Below are 20701 nucleotides of genomic sequence, written 5' to 3'. Positions count from 1 at the left end.
CTGAGCAAGGAGCCTGATGTGGGACTCGATCCCAGGACCCTAAGATCATTACCTGATCCAAAGGCGGATGCTTAACCAACTGAACCACCCAGGCATCCCCATTTTTAAATTTTTTAAAAAAGATTTTATTTATTTATCTGTCAGAGAGAACACAAGCATACAGAGTGGCAGGCAGAGGCAGAGAGAAACACAGGTTCTCCACTGAGCAAGGAGCCCAAAGTGGGACTCAATCCCTGGACCCTGGGATCATGACCAGAGCTGAAGGTAGCTGCCCAACCGACTGAGCCACCCAGGTGTCCTTCAAATGATTCTTTTAGAGAATTATTTATTTATCTTGGGAGAGGAGGGGGAGAAAAATCCCAAGTAGACTCCCCACTGAACATAGAGCCCAAAATGGGCTCAACCTCATGACCCCGAGATCATGACCTGAGCTGAAATCAAGAGTCAGACACCCAACTGACTGAGCCACCCAGGAGTCCCTGTTCTTCCAAATGATTCTTATAATAGCTGTGGTAGGTAAGTAGTATTGTGCCTATTTCTACACATGAGTACATGGGGACTCAGAAAAGTCAAGACACTTGCCCAGACAAACCAATAGGACCATGATTTAAAACTATGGGTGGATGAATACAGCCGTGCTCTCCCAACACCTACGTCTCTTCACCAGAACAGTAAAAATAGGACTCCATTTCCTTAGAATGAAAATTATGATATCAAACTTCACATTGCTGAGAAAAAAGCCAAGTTGCCTATGTTTTTATATCATTTTCTAGACCTACTCCAGGAAATAGAAACATGTGCCCATGTTCTGATTTCATGAGCTATGCTGAAGATTTCATTTCATAAAAATCATGAGCTATATACATAAAACAAGAGAACCTTGTCAAGAAGTTTAGAGTCTATTACAATTACACAATGAGTAACAAAAATATTATTCTCAGGGTGCCTGGGTGGCTCAGTCAGTTAACCATCTGCCTTTGGCTCAGGTCATGATCTCAGGGTCCTGGGATCGAGCCTCACATTGAGCTCCCTGCTCAGCAGGACATCTGCTTCTCCCTCTGCCCTTCCCCCCTACTCATGCGCTCTCTCAAATAAATAAATAAATAAATAAATAAATAAATAAAATGTTAAAAACAATTATTCTCTAGAATTCCAATTCTATATTTTCAGACACAAAATGACCAGGCCTACATTTGGTTTATAACATGAGGTAGGTCCAGCTCTAATCTCTGAGTCACACTTTTTCAAGCTTAAATATTATGTAAGGTATTCTGTGGGTCTTTAATATCCCTGTGATTCATATTCCATATTTTTAAAAGGATTTTATTTATTTGACAGAGAGGGAGAGCACAAGTAGGGGGAGTAGGGGCAGCAGACTCCTCACTGAGCAGGGAGCCTGACATGGAGCTTGATCCCAGAACCCCAGGATCATGACCTGAGCCAAAGGCAGATGCTTAACCAACTGAGCCACCCAGGTGCCCTCCTATTCCATATTAATTTGGCTTCGTAGGTACTTTTTTTTTCCTACCAAAGAACAGAAGTTTCTTATAACAAAATGAGAGTAAAGTTAGAAAAAAATTTAGTTAAAGAAAACCATGGAAAAGGTGAATAATATGAGACAATCTGGCTATATACAAAGCATTAACTTCAGGAGTTGAACCCAGAAGCATATTCTAGAATCTTATGGATCTTTTATATACATAGAAGGACTTTTCACACTGCCACTTCTTTGTTGATAGGAATGCTTTCCTTGGGGTGCCTGGATGGCTCAGTCAGTTAAGCGACTGCTTTTGGCTCAGGTCATGATCTCCTGGGATCGAGCTCGTATCAGGCTCCAGGCTCAGTGGGGAGCCTGCTTCTCTCACTCTCTCTCAAGTAAATAAATAAAATCTTAAAAAAAAAAAAAAAAAAAAGGAATGCTTTCCTTAAGTGTGGAGGAAAATCTCTTCCCTCTGTTTCTCTTTCTCTCTCTCTCTCTCTCATACACACACACACGACATGGGTCTTGTCACATGTTGGTCCTGTACTGATGAAAAAGTACCAATCCCCAAGGGAAGCTTCAAATACCCTAAGACAAGAAGCTGCAAAGGTGGGGAGTTAAAGGGTGGTGAGCAGACGATCCTCTATAGAGACACTTTCTATATGTATATACTATTTTTTAAACCTAAAACATATATAATTTTTTTCTTTAATTACAGTTTCCCATATAACCATTAGTAGATTCCAGTGATGCAAGCCATATTTATTAGAGGCAGCATGTCAAATAGGAGTTGACAATTACAGTCTCTATCAATACATATTATGCCAGACGGTAATGAGCCATCCACAAAGGGCTAGCCATCCAAAATAATCACGCTGCTTTCCAGAGAAATGTCGAAGAGGTTATGGTTTATTACACAGTGCTCATTACATATACAGTGGCAGCATTAGCAATTTTTCCTTCATTTGCGTCTCATTTAAGGATCTGCCCCCACAAGCACAGTCAAATTAGTACACAAGGTTAAAACCATTATGCCCAGAAAAAAATTAAGTTGTATTTTATTTTACAGTAATGGTGGATCAAAGGTCCTTGGAATCTATTATTTGCGAAACCATTATCTAACACAGAATATTAACAAAAGGGAAAAGAAAAGCGATGCCCTGCTAGCATGGCTTTGACAGGAACAAAGACAGACTGTTTGAAATAAGCAAACACCACATTACTTAATTAAATGCCCCTAAAAAAAACTATTTTAAAAATAACACTAAGGTTGTGACATCAACTGACAAAAGTCACAAAATTAAAGTTAATGATGAAGCACCAACCTGTATTTTCAAATGCCTCATTTACATCAATTTATTTTTAAACATTTTTTACTCTGCTTTTGTGCTCAACTTGGTTATAAATTCACTTATTGCTATAAATACTTATTTTCTTAAAAAGATAACCTTATCTTTGTGGCAAATCCACATTTATTGACATCTAATGAATTGGGATTTGGGCTATACTATAACTAGAAAGGTTTGGTCAAGAGGGGACATCTTGGAGTGAGTTACAAATATTAAAAGATACTGCTAAATAACAGCTTCTTAATAGATTTTGTCAAATCATCAGATAACCAATTAACAGCATCTGAACTGAGATAAATAGTTGTGGCGAAAAGATATTTTGAAGATGTTTCTGAAATCCTGACTGGTTGTTAATGACCTGTTCAAATTCATTACAATTAGAAGGACAATATTTCACATAGTTTCTCTATATGTTATTATTAACAGCCTGCAATTGTAGTCAACATTTGAGGACCCCCCACTTCTCTTTAATGGGCATTTATGGAATGCCTGCCACAGGTCAAACTCTGTGATAGGCTCTGAGAATTCATCCAAGAAAAAAAGAAAAGAAAGGAATAAAACCATAGCTCAGTTCTCAAGAAGCCAGATGGCCAGCCAGATAAGGAAAGGGTTTAGAGAGCAAACCAAATGATTTTAATCCTGGGCAATAACTACTATCCTAGAAGTAAATACAGAGTTCCAAGGGAGCCCAGAAGAAGGAGGCCTCACCCAAATCTTGATGGAATAAGGGAAGGAGTTCCAAAGAAAGCAGTTTTTTTTTTTTTTTAAAGATTTTATTTATTTATTTGATAGAGAGAAATCACAAGTAGATGGAGAGACAGGCAGAGAGAGAGAGAGGGAAGCAGGCTCTCTGCCGAGCAGAGAGCCCAATGCGGGACCCGATCCCAGGACCCTGAGATCATGACCTGAGCCGAAGGCAGCGGCTTAAACCACTGAGCCACCCAGGCACCCCAGAAAGCAGCTTTTTAAGTGGGATCCGAAGGGTAATTCTACCCAATAGGGAACGGTAGGGGAGATATACGCTGGGAATGTGGAGAAGTGGAGAGTGAGGGGCTGAAGTGGGGCTGTTTACCGCAAATCATTAGAATATACCATTTTAAGGAATCTCTTTTATTTTATTTATGTATTTACTTTATTTTTTAAAGATTTTTATTTATTTATTTGACAGAGAGAGAGAGAGAGAGACAGCGAGAGAGGGAACATAAGCAGGGGAGTGGGAAAAGGAGAAGCAGGATTCCCATTTGAGCAGGAATTCCAAATGGGAATTTATTGACATAAATAAATTCCCGGGACCCTGGGATCATGACCTGAGCCAAAGGCAGACGCTTAACGGACTGAGCCACCCAGGCACCCCAAGGAATCTCTTTTAAACACTGGCCCAGATTAGAAAAAAAACATCCTAAAGTTGGAATGATGGACTTTATGAAATAAAGTCAGCAAACAAGTTCTAGAATAGTTCAGATAACCATGTTTTAAATTTTGAAAAATATTATCTTAAAAAATAGATTACCTGGTCAGGTCCATGTATGGTAAATCAAATTTCAGAGTGGATAAATGTATTATCCATTTAATGTTAATTAGGTCTGACTGAATAATTTGACATGACCAAAACCTGAATTACATTGGCTATTCTAATTGATCTTTACCACCACAAATGAGGGCAATATACTTGTTTTTTTCTCCCTAAACTGATGAAAGTATGAACTCTGATGTGTTATATATCTAATATACATGTCTATGATATAATGTATATATATTTTAAAAATACACATTAGAGATAATAAACTTTAGAAGGACCAAGAGTAGACTGATTTAATTCTTTTGGTATGGTACCCAGTACAGTTCAGAGTAATCTGTTACCTACAAAAGCATTTTTTCCAAAGATTTATTTATTTGAGGGAGAGAATGAGACGGCAAGCACAAAGGAAGAGGGAGAAGGAGAAGCAGACTCCCCGCTGAGCAGGAAGCCTGATGGGGGGCTCAAGCCCAGGACCCTGGGATCATGACCTGAGCCAAAGGCAGACTCTCAACTGACTGAACCACCCAGGTACCCAAGATCTTTAGGATTCTTCATAGTAGGTAAAGAATTCTTCACAGAAGTGTTATTTTCCCCTTCCCAAATTGTCTAAGGAGTCCTTCATTTGCCTCTGGATAAAGGCACACCTGTTAATAAGTATTCAAATTTTCCTTAGCTTCGTACACATTGATAAGATGTGAGAGTATTATCTCAAGGTCATCAGATGTTCAGATTGTCAGTTACAAGTGTACTTAATAAAATGAAAAAAACTGAGTAATTATTAGTTTACCTACGAAGTGTGTTGGGTAATCAGACTCTTTTCTATAGGGGGTGGGAGAGTAGCAAAAGGATGTGAAAGTGGTTAGGAGACTATCATCACAAAGTCTAGCTACACTGGCTGATTGTCTGGCATGCTCTTTCTCTCAGCAAGGCATTCTGAGAGAGAATCGCTGTGCATTCCAATACCACATTTAACAGGAGGCCAGAAGAGGTCAGTGGCGAGTAGTGTTAGGGATCCCATTCTCCCACCCACAAGGCACACTTCAGGTCTCAGTCTAGTCCCCGCTCCCCACCCCACTGCCCACCACCCAAAAAGAAGAAAACAGAATAAATCATTATACTCAATTTTTTACTTTGCCACAAACATAGATGACTTGAAGGTTGTTGTAATACTTGGCTTAAAAAAGAAAAAAAAAAGGTTTGAAGTAGAAAACAAATTCTTCTGTGTGGCTGTAAAATATAAGTTTTTATACTAAAAAGTTGCTTGAGGAGGACAATGACAATAAAATTGATAATGCCTTGATATTCCTATTTTCTCTGAGATAACACTCCATTATTTCTCAAAAACATACGAGTTGCAGAGGTATAAAAATTCCCATTGAAATATATTCAATATCTGATTATTTGTGTTACGGGGAAAAAAAAAAGATAGTATGGGTTTAATAAGAACTAGAAAGTCCCCAGCTTCTAAACTGTTTCTAAAACAAACAGGAGAACAGAAAAACTAAACATGCTGTTTTGAATGTTTTAAATATGTAAATACGAATTTTTCTTCTCTTTTTACCTTCAGGGAAGTATAAACTACATAGAAAGCTCTACGCCCATTTAGAGTTGAAGAATTAGAAGGAAAAAGACTCTGGACTTTCAAATAACAGTTCTTGTGTCTTTACTTGGCTCTCTTAGGAACTTCCTTCACTAAAGGCCCCCTATCAAGCGTAGGTAGCATCTAAAAGCGAACCTTGGCTAGTCCTTCACAGAGGAGCTACCTTCCCACCAAACTGGAGGTCATGGTTTTGGGCATATTTATTGAGGATAAGTTGGCAATAGCACACCAGGCACAGAGAGAATGTAAACCACGAAAGACTATGTGGTACCTGACTTTCGGGCTTTCTGAATCGAAGAGGGAAATCAGTAAAATGAGAAAATGGTAAGGAAAGAACTAACATAGGTGGCTATGTTCAACACATTACAAAGAGGTCCAGGTTACCTTGCCCACCCCCTCATTATTCCTGAAGAAAATAACTTCCAGCCAAACAAACTTTGCATAAGGTACCTATGAAAATAACTAGCTGACCATGAAACACTGCAGGGGTTTTGCATCATTTAAACCATAAACTGAACTAAACCCTAATAATTTATTACTATTCCACTGAAATTCCCCCACAATTCTGATTTTTCAGCTTACTGTTTTGGTTAAATTAAAACTGCTCTGGCCTAGCTACAAAGAGAGAGAAAAAGAAAATTCCCATTTTTAAAAAATCCTGAACTGAATGTTATAAAATTAAATACAGAAATGCATTTTAAGTGCAAAGACTCCTTCCACTGTTGCCAGTAAACAACTAACAAAGGGGAGTTCAGTAATTTCACAGCCGTATTTTCTCACTCTCCTACACTGAGAACACAGTCGTTTGCATGGTATAATAAGCTGTAAATTATCAACATTTTTACATAGCCTGCTGCAAAGAAAAGTCTGCCAGTTTTCTGCTATATTGGATAGTGTTCAAGTGATTAACTATAGCTTTGGAAAGAAGGGGTGGAAACTTGTTTTGCGTCTCAGTTTGTTGGTTCTCTTATGCACAGCCTCTAAAAATCTGTTACATCATTATTTGCGATGAATATGTAAGTAATTACGGTAGAGTAATAGACGCTCTCTATTTTTGCAGGATGTAAATTACCCATGGACAGCAGCATATCTTGTAGATGCATAATTATCCAAGTATTTCCCTGAAACCGTGACTCCAATGAGTATGAATTTAGTGTTTTTTTCAATACCAAAATTTGTAGCACTGAGTACTTCAAGATTAATGACCAATAAAATACAGTTTGTTCCTGCTCTATAGGAAATGCTCATTAGACAGAACATCTTCTTAGGGCGCAAGTTTGTCTTAGAAAGTGGTTCGTGTATCAGAGAAAACATACAGTTATCGGTTTTTCCCAATAGATAAAGAATAAATCTGTGAAAGGAAATATGGAGTTAAAGAGATACGGTTTGTAAATGTAAACGTCTTTATTTTTAAATTGTAGAGAGCGATCCATACTCAATCTCAAAACAAAAAGAAATTTTGTCTCAGTAAATCAACCATAGTTCATGGAGCCTTTGAGTGCCTACCATAATGCAAGGGCTTTGGTGGCCAACGAAAACCTGGTTTCCATCTAACTACACAATTCTGCACCACCGAACATGGAACATAAAAATCTGTGTTTAGTGCTGAGGATGTCAAGATGAGTAAGAAAGTATATTTAGGGCACCCTACTCCAGAGGCCAGGTACAGTAATGGAAAAAGCATGAGTTCTATGGTCAAATGGGGAATGGGGTTTCTTCCTTTTTTTTTTTTTTTTCTTTTTTAAAAGATTTTATTTATTTGACGGAGAGAGAGACAGCAAGAGAGGAAACACAAGCAGGGGGAGAAGAAGAGGGGGAAACAGGTTTCCCGCCGCTGAGCACAGAGCCCGATGTGGGGCTGGATCCAAGGACCCTGGGATCATGACCTGAGTTGAAGGCAGATGCTTAACGACTAAGCCACCCAGACACCCCTCAAATGGGGTTTCAAGTCCAATTCTGCCATTCACTTACACTATAAACTTGTTCAAGTTATTAAATTTCTATAAGCTTATTGCCCAAGAAAAGCAATTTTTCTTAACTAATGTCATAAGATTAAATAAATTAACATTTAAGCACATGGAACTGGTACCAGATATTAAAAAAAAAAGGTGTTAGCTAGAGTAATAATTACTATTTTTCTGGGTTTATCATACTCAGCCTTGCACATAGCAGGTGCTCAAAAAATGGTTGTTGACTGAATGAATGAATTAGCCAATGAGTGAATGAGCCAATGAGTGAATGAACAACTCTAGTAGAGGGATGATATAGGAAGAGAAATCATCCCAAGACATACAAGAAGTGTCTCAAAGATACAAAATATAACAGAAGGCTCACTGGAGACATGCTGAGTTAGAAGGCCCTTACCTCTAGAAGGTAATGTCTAGTGGGAAGACATATACATAAATTAGTCATTACAAAACAGTGTGTTAAGTGTTCTAAAAACTCATAGAACATTCCCTCTAGGTTCTGGCTTTAATAGAGACATGGCTCTTCCTGGAGTACTGAAAGCCCTGTATCTTTGTGAGTGGATATACTTCACTACCTATAAACCACAGGCTGAGGAGCTGAGAGGTGGGGCCAGTACTCTCATTATTTCTTCACCATCTCGAGAAAGCCATTGATCCTTCAGACTACTTTCCACCGCCACTCCTCTCCAATGTTACTCTGTTTTCCTCAGTCTCTGGCATCTCAGCTCAGTTTTGTTGTTCTCCTGGTTGACTTCAATCACATGAACTCCCCATCCTGCAGTTTCTCAATCTACTCAATTCAATCTCTACTACATTCCATCAACCTCACTCTTAGGCACAACTGGAACTTACCTTTTAGGACTGTTCTACTTCTAAAATGTTCGTTGTGAATCTCCTTTCTTTCTACAACCACCTAACCTCTGACCTCTCTCACGACATTACTACTCCAACCCCGAATATGAGTCATCAAGACCTCCAGACCTTGGTCACTGTTTTCTCCCTAATTTTGGATTCCCTCAGCTTCACTTCCTTGCTCATCAAGCCTAAATAATATATTTTTTGAGTTTATTTATTTATTGAGTAATCTCTCTCCTCCGTGGGACTTGAACTCACAACCCCAAGACCAATAGTCACATGCTCCTCCAACTGAGCCAGCCAGGCAGCCCACACCTAAATAATTTATTAGGTCAAGCATTCCTTTGCACATACCCTTTTCTTGGTGGCAAAGAAAAACCATGATCATGCTTTTACCTTCTCCACTTCTATTCTAGGGCTGCTAGAAATTATTGTGTTAAGGAATTTGCATTTAATCCTGCAGGGAATGGGACACCAGTGAAGAATTAAGGATATTATACTCTGCTTACAAACTTAAAAACTTGAGCAAAGGAGGGAATGGGGGAATCTTAATAAAAGAAAATGAAGGGGCTCCTGGGTGGCTCAGTGGGTTAAAGCCTCTGCCTTCGGCTCAGGTCATGATCCCAGGGTCCTGGGATCGAGTCCCGCATCGGGCTCTCTGCTCAGCAGGGAGCCTGCTTCCCTTCCTCTCTCTGTCTCTGCCTGCCTCTCTGCCTACTTGTGATCTCTCTCTCTGTCAAATAAATAAATAAAATATTTAAAAAAGAAAGAAAGAAAGAAAGAAAAAGAAAATGGAGACCCAAGATACCAGTAACTTCAGGGAGGAAGGATGCCAGGATTAGAGATAACCAACCTGAGGATCTGCTCTTTTCCTCTATTACAACCACCACCCAGCTACACAATCCAAGAGTGAGAAAAATCCAAGAGCACAGTGGAGAAGGGAGTTCCTTGGGCACAGTGGATGCCAGTACTCTAGTAGCAACTTATGCAAGAGATGTTAAGGATTATCGGTCTTCAAATAAGCAACTTTAATTTAATTAAATATGGAAGGATTGTGGATCCAAGAGTGAATATGGTTATAGCTCTGAAAGTTAAGTTCCAGAAACAGAGCTCTAGAAATGAAATTGCATCCAGTGTCAGACGGCTACTAGATGCATATTATTTTTCTACCTTATCACTAGAGGCTGGAGACTATTTCTTATTAATATTCGCAGACTCAGCCCTGTGCCTTACAGAGACGAGGTAGTCAGAATGTGCTGTGTTGTACCACACGATACTTGAACCTTGCTGAATACGTGTCCTATGGTTCAGCTCCTGGACCTGAAGCCCATTATGATCACATCTTACAGATAAGTAAGATAGATAACTTATAGGTAAGTAAGAGCGATTAAGGGACTGACTTACATGAAATAGCCCATCAGTTACACATTTGGGACAAGAACCCAGATCTCTAGCCCTTACACACACGTCTCTATTAAACCACACTGTCTGCTAGTGCGGAGTGCCTTGGATCTGGTTCAAAGGATCAACAGGAAGGATGAAGCTATTAAGCAAACTCTGCCACTAAACATTTTGACTGTACATCTACTGCACAAAGCTAACATTTTGTTATGACAAGTGTCAAGAATTAAGCCCTGTTTAAAATGCAGAATTAGGGACGCCTGCGTGGCTCAGTCAGTCAAGTGCCTGCCTTTGGCTCATGTCATCATCTCAGGGTCCTGGGATCGAGCCCCACATCAGGCTCCCTGCTGAGTGGAGGGTGTCTGCTTCTCCAGAACTCTCCCTCTGCACTGCCCCCTGCTCGTTCCCCCTCCAAATAAATTATTTTTTTAAAAATTAAAAATAAAGATTAAAAAAAATGCAGAATTAGACACCGGACTTTGGCTTTGACTATGGCTTCTTGCTAGTCAACACAGCCCTTCTTTGAGGAAAAGATTTAAACTTTTTCACCAACACCAAAGCAATTTATGTGGTGTGTTTTTTGCTGTGATGTAGTCAGGCAGGCTAATCTATAGCAAGATATTTATATACAATAAGCGAACTCTCAGCTGAGTAGATTAGTAGCTGAGCCCACCTACTTTTTGTGGTTAATTATACTTGTTTGGTAAGAGGCTGTTCTTATTTTGTGTTTCTCCAACAGCTCTGGTGAAGTAATGACTTGTGATGTACAGTATCCTGAACATAAAGAGCCTTCCCCTTTCTTTTTCAACATATAATTGCTGCATTTGTGCACGCTGTGTAAGTTGAAAATAACAATAAAAAGTTAATGAAGAAAATAAGCACTGGTTGTAATGAATTAGTAATATTGCTAGATTTGTATCTGGAGTTTATTTTTATTGTTGTAAGCAGAATACAATCAATAGGAATATGCAATCAAAGTGCACATGCTTTCATCTCTTGAAATCTCTCTGAAAGGGAGCTGAGATAGCTTTAGGAAATTATCTTCAAAAGCCTACTCTAAATTAAATTATTCAGCATAACCATTTTAAATCACTGTCAATAAGCACTTCTCATTTTTAAGGTTCTTGTAGTACAAAAAGATGCATTTTTAAATAGGTTTTTATTGCTTTGTAAGTATGAAATATAACTTTCTTTTAATTTTCAAGTTAATTTTAATCATACAAAATAAAAGGAGTAGATTTTCTTTACAAAAAAATTTAAATGTTCCAAATAAAGCCCCCTTTGATGATTTCTCTAGAGCTGTTCCCAAACCACCTCCCTTCCTGCTTCTTCCAACCACTGTCATCCAGGTGGGTGAGGTTTCTTCCAGACTCTTTTCTAGCATTTACATATGTCCTCTTTAAAAACAAAACAAAACAAAACATAACTATGTTTCCTGCTATACATTTCAATATTATTTCACATCAATGTAATTGAGAGCCCAAAATGAATATAATCAACGTGTTCTTACTTAAGCCTCATTTCTTCCCCCCCTCAAGATTTATTTATTTATTTTTAAAGATTTTATTTATTTATTTGATAGAGAGAGATCACAAGTAGGCAGAGAGGCAGGCACAGAGAGAGAGAGGAGGAAGCAGGCTCCCTGCTGAGCAGAGAGCCCGATGCGGGACTCGATCCCAGGACCCTGAGGTCATGACCTGAGCCAAAGGCAGCAGCTTAACCCACTGAGCCACCCAGGCGCCCCAAGATTTATTTATTTATTTGAGAGAGAGAGAGAGAGAGAGAGAAAGAGTGGGCATGCATGAAGGAAGGGCCAGAGGGAGAGAATCTCAAGCAGACTTCTCTGGAGAGGACCTGGAGGTGGAGGTCAGCCTCAGACCCTGTGAAATCATGACCTGAGCTGAAATCACAAATTGGATGCCAAACCATCTGAGCTACCCAGATGCCCCAATCCTCATTTCAAAGGTATTTTTTGATTTGGTCAATCTCTAAGGTATATATGGTTTTTAAATTTTGTTAGGCAGTTTTAAGTACCAGACAAATTCTAATGTGAGGTATGAAGGTGAAGATGGATAGTCTACTGTTACCACGACTAGACATCATCTGAAATTAATTCATGCCACACTAAAAAGATAATTATGAATTAAAATATTTTCAGCTGAGACCAAGACTTATTCCCTAAATTTAAAGATTTATCAACAACAAAACTCATTACTTTTACCATTTTTAAAATTTTCCACCATTCTCCTTAAATTAAGATTTCATTTGGGCCTCCAAATATTCTACTACCACTTCTGACAGCATCCCAAGTCTGACAAATTTCCTCTTAGAGGAGAAATCACTCTTAACACAAGTCATTTTTTTAAGATGTTTTCTAGATTTAACTTATAGTTATGTTTATAATGCTTTTTCTGAGATTAGTTCTAAAAGCCCAAAAATGACCTTAGGATATAATGATTAATTTAACCTTAATCAACTGAATAATACACTGAGTTAAAAAAAAGAATTAGCACAATCTCCAAGAAATTGACAGTGTCCATTTTAAGATTTTATGTATTTATTTGAGAGAGTGAGTAGGAGGAAGAGAGAGAGAGAATCTGAAGCAGACTCCACACTGAGTGCACAGCCCAGTGCGGGACACAATCCCATAACTGTGAAATCATGATCTGAGTCAAACCAAGAGTCAGATGCTTAACCAACTAAGCCACCCAGGTGCCCCGATGGTGTCCATTTTAACAAGGACGGTAAACCTAAGAAAGTAAGTCATTTTGCTTCACTCTTGCTCTCTTTGTTAACAACAACAACAAAAGTCTATACTTTATGCATTTTTATAGTCTACTTGATCTTGTCCAAAAGAGGAAAAGAAAAAGTTCAGGTCAGCCCAGGGACTCTAAAGCCCTCATTCTAATAGAAGACTAAGCTAACCACCAGTTTTTTGGTAAAAGTGCATTATGAAGTGCATATGTGAAACAAACATACAGTTAAAAATAATTCAGACCACTGAGGACATAAAATGAATGAAGTCTCTTTCATCCCATTTCCCCCAACCAGTTGCCCATCCCCAGAAGTGACCACAATTAACTCTTTGTGTCTCTTTTAAAGCATTTTCCACATGTAGAAAAATCCACCATTCACCCATTCGAGCCCCAGTGGGATCAACCTGTAATACGTTTCTGCATCTTGATTTTTTTTTCTTGATTCTTCGAGATCTTTCCAGATCAGGCAAACAGACCTCCTTAATGCTTTTAAACATCCATCTGATGCTCCCTGCGTCAGTAACAACGTGGGCTCTCTTGGTGGATGCTTTGATTGTTTCCTTTTTTGGGGGTTGCTGTTGTTCTTGCAAACTATGCTACAAAAAGCATTCTTATACATCCATCTTTGAGCATTTGTGTTAACACATCAGCAATTTTGCTAAATCAAAGGGTGGCTGAATTAGAGTAAAATTTATAGTTGAAGATGCGATAGCTACCCCAAATCTAGGCAATGTAGTCTAGCTGAATACTCAGGAAGAAAAGAAAATGTGCTTGGCAAACTTCTTCCAATCTCTTTAATCAGTTAAATAAGAGGTGTTGGGAAATTTCAGGCAACAAAGGTAGAATGAAAATATGTGGTCTGTTTTATAACTGTCAGTTACCAAATTATTTTCTAAGTAACTCTATCAATTAATGTCCCTACTAACAAAGCATTCAAGTGCTTGCTTCTTACACACTCACAACTACTGGGTCAAACTTTTTAATCTTTGCCAGTCTGACAAAGGAAAACAGTGATTGTGTTTTAACTCATCCATTATGATGAATTCCAGACTTTTCCACCTGTTGTTTACTAATCATCTAAGATTCTTCTTCACTGAACAGCCTGTTCATTTCTTTAGTTCATGTTTGTGATGCATTATCTTCTGGATTTATAAGACCTTCAACTGATTTGTTCATTAAAAATCGGTCCTTTGGCTTGTATGTTTCAAATATTTTTGTAACTCTGGCATTTTCTTTTGACTTTACAGTAATTTTTTCCATTTATGTGCAGTCAAATGTATTTTTTGTTTATAGTTTCAGGGTTCTGGAACCTTTTAGGGAGGTCTTCCTTGCTTGAAGATTAAATGATAATAAAAATTTAAAAAATAGTAATTTAAGATTATTGTTATTATTAATCAGCCATGATCTTAGAGTCACTGACTGCCATCTCTGTGTTAGGAATATACTGAGTGCTGGGGTAACATGGAGAAAATAGATCATCTGAACTATGTTTCACAGCACACGAAGTACACAGTCTTCTGTTATCAGTATCACAAATAAATACAGAAAATGATCAGTCCATAATTTTATTTTCTTACTCATCAGCTCACCTGTCACCCAGAAGCAATACTGTCACTACACTGGTTCCCCAACAGCAGGTCATTCTCCTCCCTCTGGAAATGGGAATTGAGGACAACATAAACTCAGAGGAGTCTAAAATCAGTAAAACCTCAAGCCATAGAGACGCTAGAACGGGAGCTGTGGATAACAGAGGTGAGCAAATAAAAGGCAATGAAAGAAGGAATAGGTCAAAATATAAAGCAAATAAACTCTTAATGGGATTTTAAAATATTTAGAGGCGCCTGGGTGGCTCAGTCGGTTACACAACTGTCTTCAACTGGCTTGTGATTCCCACTGAGGTCATGACCTGAGTCCTGGCTGAGGGGCTAAGGCAGGCTCTGTGCTCAGCAGGGAGTTGGCTTGGGATTCTCTCTTTCCCTCTCCCTCTGCCCCTCCCCTGCTCTCTCTCTCAAATAAATCTTTAAAAATAAGATAAAATTAAAAGATGAAAAAATTTAGTAGATCTTCTGTAGTACTATGTGTGTTATTTTTTTGTATTTTTCAATGATATTCCACTAATGCTTTTTTCCTTTGAAATGTAACTTTACATCTCACTTTACATGATAACTATGTTGAAAATTTGAGGCTTTTTCAAATTCCATGAAAAGTACTTCAGAGTTGGCTTTACAGCTCATGTCTTGAACTAGAATTGTCAAAGGACATAATAAGGTACAGTCACTGTGAGACACAGTCCATGTTTAACTACTACTGTAAAATGTGTGATTCCAAATGTGTATTTTGTTTGGTCTACTACGTTTATGCTCTATGGAGGTTCGGCCGTGCAAAGGTCTCATTTCAATCTCTTTTACCAGAGTTAACAAAAGATGTTAGCAATGAAGGTAGAAATGAAAACATGTGGTCTCTTTATAACAGTTAGTTAGATAAGAAATAACTGAATCAATTCTTGTTAAAACAATCGAGAAAGCTGAAGTATTCGTAAAGAAAATTCATGTAAGTTTCTTTAAACTTAATAATTACATTACATTAGAGATGTTGATACTTTGTAATATCGTATTTTATATATTGTAATGATTTTTTGTACATAAAAAATAAAAATATTCTATCCTTAAGATAGTAGGAAGTTATAAATTTATCTTCTTAGGAGTGGCTATGGATACCTGGCAATTTAGTAATACTCTTAAAGATTAATTTTTTTATTATTGAAATATAGCTGACATATAATGTTGTATTAGTTTCAGGGGTGCAACAGTGATGTGACAATTGCATACATTACTCAGTGCTCACCACAATCAGTATAGTCACCATCTGTCACTATACAACATTATAGTATTACTTTTTTGATTGATCACTTTTGCAACCAATTTTCTGAAAGCCAGGATTGGAGGAATAAAACTGAAGTCCACAGCCTTGTTGGCAAAAGGCTATGGTAGATGTTTATAGTGCAGTTTTATAAATGTGGCTCTCTTACCTGTTTTTCAAAATGTAATTACTACATTTTAGCCTCACTTCTGCCTCTCTTGGCCATTAAATGATACATTTCCTAAGCATATCCACAGGTTATATCCATCATTTATATCCTTAGGCCAAACAAAAGAGGTCACCTAACTCACTTTTGGTCCCTTAGGTAATTTATTCAGGTCCCATGATCTGACCTCAAAGTCAAGTTTATGAGAGAAAAACACAAACAATGTAAATCCCAGAAGTTTGGAGGTGAATTAAAAAGCTCCCAAGTCAGTACTTCCCTCAAATGTTAAATAATTCACTGTGGCATTATAGATACAAGCCTCCAGTAAAAGTTACACTTGAACAATTAAGGAAGCAAGATCCAAACAAATAACTTTGGGGTAGAGAAACAAATTAATGGTCTCTCATAGTACTGTGCCAAATTACATTTTCACATTAACAAGTGTGTAAAACACCCAAGCATCACCAACGACTTACTAGATTAAGTTTGATTATAGAAAATAGCTTAGAACAATACACCAGGATTATTTGCTAAACATACTTATGGATTCTATACACTTGGGTGTGAAACCCATTTATATTATTTATAAAGTTTTTATATTCATAATGTATCACCTACTCTTTTGTAAAGTTTTTTTTTATACTTGTTCATGTTATAATAATCATCTGTCACATGTGTTATATTCCTCTGAAGGATCAGAAGGAGATGCAACTGTTTCTTAGTGGCTAGATGTGAAATTCAAAACACAAGATCACATCACAGTGCCCTGTCCACATAAAGATATCACCACCTGCCTAGTAGAAAGGGGGCGCACTTTGGAGTAAAAGTAGGATTTACATACCAACTCTATCACTTTCCAACTAGAATATTTTAGATAGTTCTTAACCTCAGTCTTAGCTTCTTTTACTGCAAAATAGGGATAATTCATTTGTGTAAATATTTATGGAACACCTATGTATCAAATAGTACTTTCCAAGGGTTATTTTTATTTTAGGATGAGAGATAATAAAACATAGCTGGTGTTCATTAAAGATATGTACAGTTACCCAATTGCAAGAGCAGAGGCTCGACCAATCAAATAGGGTCAAAGTGGTATACTGAAAATCAACAGAGTTCCTAAAGGAAACAAAGATACATGGGATACAAGGTGCTATGGAGTCCGTTTGCTTTCCAGGGATTAACAACATTATTGGTATTGATTACAGATCTTTATGTATATTCTCTGGTTAATTCAACTAAACTCAATCAAGGGCTCTCTACAAAACTCCTAAGGTAAAATTTTGAGCTCTAATTCAGACTGCTGGGGGAAGGATGTAGATGTATAAAAGATTTGCCAACTTACTTTCCATTCAGACATTTTTCAAAGACACGCTTACAAGAAGAAGATCCTTTTTGGCATACTAATTTAATGGATAGCCTAGCCTATATGTGAAATAAATTCTTTGAATCAGACTAGAAAAGCAGAATGGAATAAAAAAAAAAAAAGAAAAAACCATATGAAATTTGGAAGGTAAAGAACTATAGTTGGATCCTCAATTTGTCTCATTTGCCAGTTGGGCCACCTTGAAAAAAATCTCAAGATTTTTGATTTTTTTTTTTTTTTTAAAGATTTTATTTATTTGTCAGAGAGAGAGCGAGTGAGAGCGAGCACAGGCAGACAGAGTGGAAGGCAAAGTTAGAGGGAGAAGCAGGCTCCCTGCGGAGCAAGGAGCCCGATGTGGGACTCGATCCCAGGACGCTGGGATCATGACCTGAGCCGAAGGCAGCTGCTTAACCAACTGAGCCACCCAGGCGTCCCAAGATTTTTGAATCTCAGTTTCCTCAAGAGTAAAATAAGTATAATGACAACTCTTATCTATAGCATCTTGGTAAGGATCAAATGAGATAACTAATAAAAATGATCAGTAATCTACAAAACAAATATAAATATTTCACAGTAAGTAGGGACTCAAAACGATCCCAGGTATCCCTTCTGGTGAAGATACTTGCATGGATAAATGGTAAAAGGTTTGCAAAATTATCCTGGCTGGAGGAAGGGTCCAGCAGTGATAATTCTGACTGCTTGTTAATGAGGAAAGATCATTTGGCTTCATACCTGGTAAGCAGTAGTCATCTCTAAATATTATCTAAGAAAAAAAAAATGTAAGATAGGACTAGTAGGGGAAAAAAAAAAACAAAACTAAGGTATGGGTTGATTTTTAAAGTAAATCCATGAGATATAGTAGCCGTAAGTCAAACTTCCCAGAAATGCATCTTTTTGTGAGGAAAATTTCTTTGTCACCCATGTTTCTGGAGTGGTTTAATTTCATGTGCCAAAGTCCACCTGCAGGGGCTATAGGGAGGCTTTTAACACAATGTCAAGTGTGATAAGTACTAAATTTAAAAAAAGTTATTACTGGTACACTATTACTAAAAAATATGCTGTGATTTTTTAATGCAATGATTTTTTTAAAAAATAGAACTGAAAATTTTAAGCATTTTAAGTTTTATGTTGAAGCAAAAATGACTCATACACATTTGTTTTTTAGTCTAAATGTGTAAGAGAAAAAATTTCTTATTCTAGTGAGTTTAGTTAAAAACCTTTTCACCATAAAAATAAGCATAATAAAATGATATGGCACTGAAGTACATTCATTCTCCTAAAATGACAGTTGCAACATTATTTTATAGTTAGGTATCATTTTTTTTTTAATTTATTTGACAGAGAGAGATCACAAGTAGGCAGAGAGGCAGGCAGAGAGAGAAGAAGGGAAGCAGGCTCCCTGCTGAGCAGAGAGCCCGATTTAGGACTCGATCCCAGGACCCCGAGATCATGACCTGAGCTGAAGGCAGCGGCTTAACCCACTGAGCTACCCAGGCGCACTAGTTAGGTATCATTTTGAGTAGGGTTAAAAATCATAAATCCTGGACTATGTCTCTGTAGAGAAATACCATGATGGTGAAAGAGGGGTAGTCACGAATAGAGAATTTTAAATGGCTAGAACAGAAATGAAAGTTTCAACACAAATGTATAGAGAAATTTACCAGTTACGCATGGACCTGCTAAGTCTATTAGACTTGTTAAGAACAATAAAAATACATTTAAGAAAGAGGGGGGTGACTGGCTGGCTGAGTCGGAGGAGTGTGCGACTCTTGGTCTTGGGGTCATGAGTTCGAGCCCCACACTGGGTGTAGAGATTGCTAAATAAATAAATAAGTAAACTTAAAAAAAAAAGAACAATAAAAATACATTTTTAATCATACAAAATATGTTAATCTATCTGTGAATCAGAAAATGACATAGAACTAAAGAGTGAGCTCCACTGACCACTGTTCCGTAAAAGGAAACACAATTTAGAAAGTCAGGTCAAAAGACCAAGTTCTTCTTACCATGAATAGATCCCACTGACCATGTCATAGTTCTGACATGAAGCATTCGTGCTGCTGGGCCCAGCTGCTTTGGAAATAAGTAGCACCACCAAGCCCCGCAACTGGAGGTTGTGCCGGCTATCGTGTACGAGCCCCCTGCCAACAAGAAAGGAGAGGATTAATATACTGTTACAGGATCAGCCACATCAAGTTAGGAAGTTGCTACTATTCACCAGACTTCCAAATCAGAGAATGGGACTCAGCGGAAAGAAACAGAAGTAGGGGAAGAAAGAGCTAATATAGCAGAAAGCAGTGAGTTCAGGAAACGACCAGGGAAACCCGTGGCTGGCATTAAAAATGACAGGCTCCGACTGTGAGGCCTAATGATCTGGCTCCTTCCTCTTTCTGGGTTTTCCTATGGTCTGGACCTTCCACCTCACAATCTCAACTGTTTGCTCAACCCATAGTTTTAAATTGCTCTACGGTAGCTAATAGCAACTGAAATACAAATTATATGGCTTGGGTGAAGTGATATTATTTGGTGATGATGGTGTGAAAGGAGAGTGGTAAAAAATAATTTCTGGGGGCGCCTGGGTGGCTCAGTGGGTTAAAGCCTCTGCTTTCGGCTCGGGTCATGATCCCAGGATCCTGGGATCGATCCCCGCATCGGGCTCTCTGCTCGGCAGGGAGTCTGCTTTCCTTCTCTCTCTGCCTGCCTCTGCCTACTTGTGATCTTTGTCTGTCAAATAAATTAAAAAAAAAACAAAAAAAGATTTCTGCCTTCACAGGTAGAAAAGATGATCAGAGAATTAAAGTGACAAATCCAAATGACTTAAAAATTTACTTGATAAGTAAAATGGAAATGTATGCCATCAGCAAGTCTTGCCATTTCCTATTATTTATGGAAAGCATTATCATTCTAGACAACAATATGGCTTTAACTTAGCATGTCATTTTATTTTTGCGATGAGTATTGAATTTTCATAATTTCTACTATAACTAAGGCCAGGAATACATTGGTTTTTTTTTTCCCTCAAATATTGTAAATGGTTGTCATATAAGAACTAAATGGCAACATAGAAAGAAAGAGAGAAAGAAGAAAGAAGGAAACTATGGGCAATATATTATAATAAATTAATATTTAGAACAATGCTAATGAGCACTAATCAAGTAGATACTATGTATACATACATAAATAACACACAAATATAGTTCTTGAGTGTTGTGGAAAAAAGTATTAAAATTGTATTATACTTCATTAAATTATTAAGCCCTCTTTGGTAAATGTTGAACAAAGAATTAATTTAAATTAATTAAGTTAACATAGCCAAAATTAATGAGTTAGTTCATTACTTAAGAAAAATCGTTGCCCCTCATGCCTCCAAACAGAAATTTTAAAAA

At 37.7% G+C, this 20701-nt stretch overlaps 1 protein-coding gene across 2 annotated transcripts in view; it reads right to left on the bottom strand.

Moving 5' to 3' along the window:
* Positions 1-20701, bottom strand: part of PDSS2 (decaprenyl diphosphate synthase subunit 2) — a 259690-nt gene that overhangs the window by 129152 nt on the left and 109837 nt on the right. For both annotated transcript variants that reach the window (XM_004753444.3, XM_004753445.3), the window contains exon 2: positions 19322-19456. In XM_004753444.3, the coding sequence (XP_004753501.1) occupies positions 19322-19456 (135 nt within the window). The remainder of the gene's footprint in view (positions 1-19321; positions 19457-20701) is intronic.

Source organism: Mustela putorius, unplaced genomic scaffold (assembly GCF_011764305.1).
Source record: "Mustela putorius furo isolate JIRA1106 unplaced genomic scaffold, ASM1176430v1.1 tig00000450_pilon_pilon_pilon, whole genome shotgun sequence".
Lineage (NCBI taxonomy): Eukaryota > Metazoa > Chordata > Mammalia > Carnivora > Mustelidae > Mustela > Mustela putorius.
Note: the sequence above shows the minus strand (reverse complement) of the source record. Positions and strands in the feature narration are given on the sequence as shown.